The sequence below is a fragment of the Phyllopteryx taeniolatus genome, chromosome 21 (assembly GCF_024500385.1).
Source record: "Phyllopteryx taeniolatus isolate TA_2022b chromosome 21, UOR_Ptae_1.2, whole genome shotgun sequence".
NCBI lineage: Eukaryota > Metazoa > Chordata > Actinopteri > Syngnathiformes > Syngnathidae > Phyllopteryx > Phyllopteryx taeniolatus.
Genome location: NC_084522.1, coordinates 7,180,861 through 7,190,033, shown reverse-complemented (window position 1 = coordinate 7,190,033; position 9,173 = coordinate 7,180,861). Strand labels below are relative to the sequence as shown.

At 39.1% G+C, this 9,173-nt stretch overlaps 1 protein-coding gene across 1 annotated transcript; it reads left to right on the top strand.

The window, feature by feature from the left end:
* The first annotated feature begins 672 nt into the window (after positions 1-672).
* LOC133470907 (heat shock factor-binding protein 1) lies at positions 673-2,411 on the top strand. Its single transcript, XM_061759851.1, has 3 exons — positions 673-874; positions 945-1,011; positions 1,634-2,411. The coding sequence occupies exons 1-3, from the start codon at positions 830-832 to the stop codon at positions 1,747-1,749; spliced, it is 228 nt and encodes a 75-aa protein (XP_061615835.1). The 5' UTR covers positions 673-829; the 3' UTR covers positions 1,750-2,411.
* Positions 2,412-9,173: the final 6,762 nt, after the last annotated feature.

Below are 9,173 nucleotides of genomic sequence, written 5' to 3'. Positions count from 1 at the left end.
CACTTTTACTACTTCACCGCAGGAAAATGAAAAAAATAAACTACGCGTTTCTAAATGTACAAATCAAAACAACATATTGAAAGTGAACAGTTAGCTATGATTAATTTCGCATTATTACTATCCTTTTTTTAGCGTTGTGTAGTGTGTTCTCGAAAATTCCATAGTACACGATAACTTTATGTTTGATAGGTTTCCCGAATGGATTACATTCAGATTAAAAACCTCACTGCTAAAGATGAATTGTAGTTATGTAACATCTATCGTCTGTCACTGCAACGCAGATAACTTCTTATATAACACTATAAAGATTTAAAGCGTCAGTGTAGCCCTGGCGAATTATTATAATTATACATAGGAATATTCCAGTTAGTCAAGAGTTAACAGAAATTGGCTCCCTTCTGCAAAAACGAAACAATGATTCAAGCGCTCAAAAAGTAAGTTTACATCTTACCAGAAATAGTTAACTACAACCTTCACAGCAGTCAAGATTATTTTTCAAGAACACATTTGAAGCTCATATGGGATTTATTTTTACATGAATATATGCTTATCTATTAGATACAGTTCACACTTGAAAGGTGAATACGGAAGACTATTGCACATTTAACAGTTTAATCACCCAATGTTTCGCTACTAAACTTTTATTTTGAAGTGGTGACTGCGTAAAGCGGAAGTAGTACTACTTTAGAGACGCTAGCTGAAGTTGAATCAAAGTTGCCGAGGGCTCGCAGCTAACGCTACTGATGAGCCACTTTCTCCTTTATTTACATGAAAGAAAAAAAAGGACGTTTACGACACGCGGAGCGGTGAGCGAAACGCTTGCTAAAGGATGTCAACAACTGAGTGCAAAACGGCCGAAGAGATGACACAGGCGGTAAGTTGTCATGTCGTATCGTTTTTGGGGATGGACTGGCCACAAGTCTGATTTTGATTGCTTCTTACAGATGGAAGAAACAATGCGGCGACTCCGGGAACGCTTCCAAGCCATCTCCGAACATTTGGAAGTGAAAAATATCCTTGCTAAGTTTGCTGTTACGTGCAAAGAATCAACTTTTGAGTCAATGCAGAAGTCCTCGATGTACGACTGATTCGTGCTACTTTTTCCAAAATAAAAATTCCTATTGAAATGAATGGCGCTATTTAACACATTTAACTATTTCTTCCAATTTTTTTTTAACCATTTCGAACCTTTCCTACCACAAAATGTGTAGCCAGCCCAGTAAGGGCGTATTTGAGAACCATTCCCAAAAAATCCCAATTTCCTCAGAATTCCAAATTTCCCATGACAAGATTCCCAAATGAATAGAGGTCTTTTCCAAACGTCTTTAGTCGTTCCACATTTCCCAACTAATTCGTATCATTTTAATGTTAAAAGGCTTAGTTAACTCAGGATGTCGAGGCTTCTACTGTATTTGTGATAGTCCACAAATTACCTCCAAAAGTTGTATGTCAAAACCCTCGTAAACAGAGAACCCCTGTATAAACAAATATTGTATGTCTGGGTGGCGCTAGTAGGAGTTTTAATTCAGGCATCACAAAAAAAAAGCTTCACCCCACCACCATCCTTTTGTTTTCCAGACGCATCAGTTGCGTTTGAGAAAGTAGGAACGTTTTGAGTCCTTGACTAAGGCACTAGACGAGATGGGAACACGAATCAGCGGTCTGGAGGAAAACGTGACAGAGCTCATGACGCAAGCCGGCATGGACGATCAATCCATTTCCAAAGTGGCCGACCTTCTTTCTGAATAGACACAACTATACGGATGTAGCTCATCAAGTATCAAATGTCGAACAATAATGCACACCTTCACTACCTCGATGCAGCAATTAAAATCCTTTTTGTTTTTTTGTAATTGAATATTCTATTTAGTGTAGGGTGCTGAAACTGCTAACTTTGACACTTTAAAACAAAAATAGAATGCCTTTATGTGGTTCTTTTAACAGTGAGCAATAAGAAAACCACGCTGTCACAAAATGTTTTGAAAAGAAGTAAAATAGTTCTACAGGTGCATCTCAATGAATTTCAATACAACGAAAAGCAATTTATATCAGTAGTTCACCTTAAAAAGGGAAACTGGTATGTTAAGATTCACTGCACACACAGTATTTGTATAATTTGTATATGAAATTAACCTTTTGAATTGAACTACTAAAGAAAGTTTTTCTACGATAGGGCAACGTACTGAAATGCACCTGTATAGCTGAAATAAAAACAGTTGAAAAAAATCATGAATCAAGAAAATTAATTTCATGAATGAAGAATCTTCAATGAATCTATCTATGCAAGTTATATAATCATTTTTTTTCATCTTCTCATCATGTTTTACCCAATTGCCAAAATATGCAAAAAAATGTTCTTTTAAACATGATGTATGGTCTTGCCAAAATATGCAAATAAATGCTTTCAAACATATCGGCCATTTTTCTTCGAAACTGGTACATTGGCGCCAGCTAGTGGCGTCACCATCTCATTGCTGGTCATTTTTGCTTGCCGCTGTCCATGGTGCTGATTTGTTTTTCAATCCATTACTATCCTTTAGTCAATAGATAATTTTTTGTTAATGCAATATAGTTGTAGAAAAACGTAATTTTAACTTACTTACTTTAAATAAAAAATTCCCGTTCAATAAAATGGAACTCAATAATAATGCAAATTCCACACTAGATGCATGTTTGTGTACTTCAGAGAGTAAACAAAAACACAGTTGCCAGGATGCTGCTGGTCGGCTCTGTTGCTATGGTAACCACAACTGTGGATTTGTCTCTTTAGTTGTTGTTTTTTAAAATTGTTTTTTGTGTGTGTATTTTTAGAGGGTCTAGGGGTGATTCTGTTCCTAAAATGAAGGGATTGTAAGCACAAGCGACACTGGCATTGTTACGAGACAACCGCGACAGTACACAACAGTGTGAAGTGGCGAGTGGGTGTGTGTGGCGGAGAGGCTGAGAGCTTCAACCTTGCGGGTGCTCTCCACTGGGACAGACGGGTCACTCTTCACTCTGGATTGTGGGGGAGCACTTCAGACAGTATATGCGTGTTTGTCTGTGTGTGTTCGCCTCATTAAGCCTCTCTCTAATAATACTTTGGCCCTATTCACTTAGCTGGTGAAGTACAATGTAAATGCGCTTGTAGTTTCAAGTGTCTTCCTCTCGGTTTTTATTCCCATGCGGAATCCATACGCGCAGTCTGTACTGTATGCCTGTCACTACTCAATTTATATGTAAAAATAAAAGTTCAACTTCACAAGAATGTGACATTAAAACACAAAATCCTACTTTGTAAAACATAGTGTTGTTGTTTCATATTTTCTTCAGCTCACCACTGTTGGTGTACCACACAACAAACGACCTGCACTATTGCTTTGTTGGGGCTAACGATTCAATTAAATGATTCCATTAAAATGTGTTGCATAAAAAAATGAAATTTGTACCTAGTTAAAACAAACTGTTCTTAAAGATGAAACGTTAATGTATTGTAAAAAAAAGTTGAATACAACTGAACTGTACTTAGGCAGTGATTTTTTTTTATGTGCGCCACTAGATGGACCCCGCGTACCACTACTAATACAAGTACCCCAGTTTTGAGTAAAAACTGCTTTGTGGCACCCTCCTGTGAAGGTCCCACACAATAACGGAACCCATTTGCCTTTGGCACCCACCATCACCAGGCAGAGGAGCAGCTTTAGTAAAAGGCAATCTATCCATGTAGCCATCTAAAGGAGTAGGCGTAAATAGGTGACACGCGTACACACACGCATGCATACATATGGGGGTGGGGTGGGTGGGGGTGCTCCCAAGTGCTCCCGACCACCTGAGGCTCTTTGATACCTGGTGTGCTTTAATCCGCCATGCCGCTGCCCACTTTGAAGTGAAAATCCCTGTTACCTTTCATTCTCGCTCGCTCTCTCACACACACACACACACACACACACACACACACACACACGCACGCACGCACGCACGCACGCTCAACCCGCCATCTGTTATCTTTGTCACCGTAAATTCATCCAGAAACACCAGACTCTCATTCATACATTCTATTTTATTCCATTGTGCCGCCGGCAACCTGCGTCTAAATTTAGCCCCGCAGTTATTTCAGGGCCGTGGTAGCATACATCACCTTCAGTCCCATCTCATATATTTCCTTCGACGTGAATAGAAAATGTCTTCTGGCACGGAGGCCGTTTCAGGTCTTAGGGAGGTGTGGGTGTTGAACACTAGTAGCTTAACCTGTCTTAAACCTAAACTATATGGATGTATATTTGATATTGGGCACTTTTGATTTTCGTTTCTGTCATCACCACCACACTGTGATGACGTGATGGTAATGACATTTTAAATGTTTTAGCTAACTGTGCTATGCTGGTAGAGTTAGCTTATTTTTTTCTTTTAGCTAGCTAGTCCTGTACATTTTTATATGATTATCAAGTTTTTACAGGAAAATCTTGAAACATTAACACTACAAGTCGTTTGGTAATGACACGGAATAAAAATATTATGTGACTTAAGGGTACAAATAAGGAAGAAACTTACTCTTCCAGTTATCGAAATGTCTGACTTCTTTCTCTGCCCTAGCATGTGCTTGAGTGACAAGACAAAATGACACAGGGAATTAAAGAATCAGATTTTGAATAAACTTTATTGATCTGAAAATGGTCAATGTGACAGTAAGGACAGCAACTTTAAGGGACAGACATAGTTTAGTAAAAATAAAAGACAGAATTTGAAATGTTTTGTATATATGATGAGAAACAATTAATTCTATTCAATTTTAAGGAATTTATGGTAAAAGTTACACTATTTTAGCTTTTTTTTTCATAGAAAGATAGAGCTTCATATATCCAAACCCTATGCTAGGGACAGGGTGAAAACTGTAAAATACCACCATAAAACCACTCAAAAAATGTCAAAATATACTAATATTAACATGAAATTTTAGACAACAGCTAAAATTAGGCACCCCAATTTATTAATTTATTAATTGAAAAAAAACTATTTAAATATATTCTTTCTTTAAATTTTACATCAAGGACACAAAAAAGGCCCGTAATCAAATAAATGCCCATATAGAAATCATACTCATTTATTTCCCATAACACACAATTTTACAGATGTTACAACACGCTTATATACATGCTCATATGGTGGATTTAAAATAATAATTTTTGATAAAACAACAACATACCTGCAGCTAGAAGAAATGAGGCAAATATTATTGATACATATTTGGAATATAAGATGCAACCAAATAGAATTATGTCAACAACCATGTGTTTTAGGGCTGAAGTGATTAATCGAATAACAAATCATTCAATTACAACAACAACAACTCTATACGCTCATTCGGTGACTCCCACGTCACTCACCAGGCCAGGCCCCACCCACCCTTTAAAGCCACACTCGCTCAAAGTCACAGATATTATAGTGTGGAATGTGAGGACGATGAGCCCCAAGTGGACAAAAATAATACCTGGACCTCATGCATATTTTCTTGTTTAAAAATGCTAAAGCAATTTTTATCCAATTACTCAATTCATCGATTGGGTATAGTTAGAATAATATTTTTTTTCCAAATGTTTTCGATAGCTGCAGCCCCAGATTTAACCCACATATTGATTGATGAATGCTTAGAAAATCATAAATAACAATAATAAATGATAAAAATGATGAAGTACAGTACTGGAAAATATCTTTTGCATTTCTATTCTATTGTAACCCCTTCTATAATGATAATCCTTACAGGGTCATTATATCTTGGGGTACCTCCCTAATCTCTGTTAGTGTGTTAGCATTAGGGAAACATGGGTGTGTCCTGGGGATCAGCGCCTGGCAACCCACCCTCTATTTGGTCACCATAGAAACTGGCTCAGCTTCACTTGTAGCCATGGTCGTGTTCTCTCGTGACAGGTATGTACAGTATGTGCAAGTCGGTGTGGTTGGACTGTGTCAAGAACGCCTGATGTGAGGGCAGCTCAGCACATTCTGGAAACAGACAGTGCCAAGAGATGAAAAGCAAGTGTGTGTGGGGGTTTATTTTGGTTTTGTACAACACACTGAGTTCTGTTTTCAAGGATATTTCACTTATATGACAACACACACGTTGCTTAAAAACAGTGCAAAATGCATGATTTGTGTACTATATTCATGTCTGATTGCTTTGTATTATAAACGTTGTTTCATGTATTTGTTGCTACATCCTTATTATTATTTTTAAAAAAAAAGAAAAAAAAGAAAGAAAATGGCCTACAGCCAGAATTTACTAAAACAATGCAGACTATACAATACAATATACATAAATTGGAACATACATTAACTGTACACATTACTTTAAATACTTCAAATAAAGAAAATAAACTATTTATCTCAGTTCAAATGTCCGCAAACTGATGAGATATAGTTAACTGCTAAGTAAATTTTTGCATTTGTGTACCAAAACAGCAGCTATGTTGTCACTTTTGCCTTGTCCTAACCTACAGTAATTACTAAGGATGCGCCAATCACACTTTTTTTCAGAGTACGAGTGCATGTACTTACATTAGAGTGCTCGCCAATTAGGAGCAGTTGGATATCTTGCAATAGTGATGAAAATGTGTTTTCATTTCATTAAATTATTATTTAAAAATAAAAAAACACAAACTATTTGGGGCATCAACTTGAAATATTAACATCCAACTGCTTGTTTATCCAAGCATCCAACATCCAACAAGGGCCCCTGGCCATTATATACAAAAATCTTGTGACATTTACATTATTAGCTCACTTATCTCATAATAGCTGCCAGCGAATTACATTTTACAGGTGTTAAAATAAGCGCCTGCATGGCGCTCGATGGAGCCTTGCAGCTGCATTAAAGGTGTGGAGGATCTCTTCAATTTCTTCTCATCCCTCATTTCATCCTCTTCTTCTATGTCGTTAATGTGGCTAATTAAGGATCTGTCAGACTGCGCTCTCCTCTCCTCTCCCTCTTTTTCTATATAGAGTCACAGGAGCGGAATCATTGTCTGATTCGAGGTGATCGTCATGGTTGCCTACCCGACCCCGCCAGCCCTTCCTCATCCCTCCCTGTCTACACCCCCTCCCTCCCCCCACTCTCGTTCCCCTCCCTGTCATGATTAAGTGGCTCATTGCCCAAGGTGCTTCATCCATTGCTCTGCTTACAGACAGGCTCATTAACATCTGCCAACTTTATCTGCGGACAGCTAAGAGTTTGTTAGCTCGCAAGAAAGAAAGCCTGGTTGGACTTTTTCGGGGCCGTGATGTTTGGACTTCAGCCACCATGTTGCTCTGGGTTTTGTACGCAAAGGAGAGCTTGTTTCAGTTGCATGGAGGTCACAGGGTGGAAGAGAAAGAAAAACATGTATAAAGGGATGCAGCAAGTGAATTGCAAAGGTGGGCATCATATGAAGAGCAGTTTTTAATTTGTGTGTAAAATTAAGTGTGATAGACCCTGTAAACTGTCTCATTGACCTTTTTTTGTTCTGCACAAAGCACACCTCTTCCCAGTCGTGCCGCTTCTCCACTTTCCACCCATTTTCCTCCGACCCAGTGACCATCCTGCTGTCCTTCACTCTTTGAGCTTTTATTCCCTTTATTCCCTTCCATAATAATCACCTGAGCTGAAAAGATGTTTATTTTGTGGTATTTGCAAGAGTGCCAAATTGCAACGGACTGAGCAGGACTCAGATTTAATGTTGCTGCCTTAAAGATACCGCTGCTCATTTATGATTGACACTGTCTGAGAACTATTAATTACCAACTGTTTTCCCAAATGGCGGCACGGTGGCCGACTGGTTAGAGCGTCAGCCTCACAGTTCTGAGGACCCGGGTTCTATCCCCGGCCCCGCCTGTGTGGAGTTTGCATGTTCTCCCCGTGCCTGCGTGGGTTTTCTCCGGGCACTCCCACATCCCAAAAACATGCATTAATTGGAGACTCTAAATTGCCCGTAGGCATGACTGTGAGTGCGAATGGTTGTTTGTTTCGATGTGCCCTGCGATTGGCTGGCAACCAGTTCAGGGTGTACCCCGCCTCCTGCCCAATGACAGCTGGGATAGGCTCCAGCACGCCCGCGACCCTAGTGAGGAGAAGCGGCTCAGAAAATGGATGGATGGATGGATGTTTTCCCAAATATTAATTAATGTATTGCATTCGCTCAATTAATTCAAGTTCTGCATTTCTTCAAATTTGCAGAGGAACTATGTTGAAGTGACAAATTCAAAATGAGAGACAATTCTAAGCATTTCTCGACAAGGCTTCAGTTATTCCCAAAAAAAATTCTGTACAAATCCCATACAACTTTTCAGGAAATACTTTAATCAATTTACACATAGCATTTTTTTTTAAGAGCTTAACTCATTTTTACAAAGTGACCGATCATGCACGATTAGTAAAAACTCGGAAAGTGTGTTTTTACTGCTCTTAAATTGTGTGGTGTACTCCAGATGACCAACACATATCATTTCAACACAGACAAACGCGAGCCAACCAAAAGTCTGGTGTAGTACCATGACTGGCCTGTGAGAGGCAGCATGGTGCCATGGGGCATTCATGCAGACGTAGATCAAAAGCATAAGGAAGAATAGTAAAACTGCACACAAAAGGATTTTTGGTCGGAAATATTGAACGGGTTTAACAATTACGATTGTCAGATCTCGACTGTTTTCCGAGCAGATATGGTGGGGCGGGGGGTGGGGTGGGGAGGAATCACTCAAAGCACACTCCAGACCACAGGATAATCGCTCAGGATAATCTTTCAGAGATATCCGATAATCAGGTCTTTGATGACTGTGATCGCAAGGGAGGGAAAATGCTCAAATTTAAGTTGAAGAAAAAGTCAAGTAGAACACAAATGGGAGGCTGGGGAGTGAAGCCGTGATGAGGGTGAGTGCATAAGGGCGGACTGGATGGTTCGTCTCCCGTGGCAACCTGGTGTTGCGGATGGAGATACACAAACACACACACGGACGCAGACACAAACACATACTCATAGTCATGAATATTCATAGAAGAAGAAAGGATTCATGCTATATTCATGCCATTTTCAATTAAGCATGGTTCAATTAGAAGGCCACATTTTCATGATGGCGTTTCAATTATACATATTTCAATTAGAAGGTAGGAAGGGACGCTAAAATGAATGAATGATTGTGTTCACCATCATATGAAAGATTATGCATTC

Coding starts and splice junctions, on each gene's coding strand:
- LOC133470907 (XM_061759851.1), top strand. CDS start 830: ATGTCAACAACTGAGTGCAAAACGGCCGAAGAGATGACACAGGCG. Junction 875..944: donor CCGAAGAGATGACACAGGCG/GTAAGTTGTCAT, acceptor TGCTTCTTACAG/ATGGAAGAAACAATGCGGCG. Junction 1,012..1,633: donor CGAACATTTGGAAGTGAAAA/ATATCCTTGCTA, acceptor TGACTAAGGCAC/TAGACGAGATGGGAACACGA.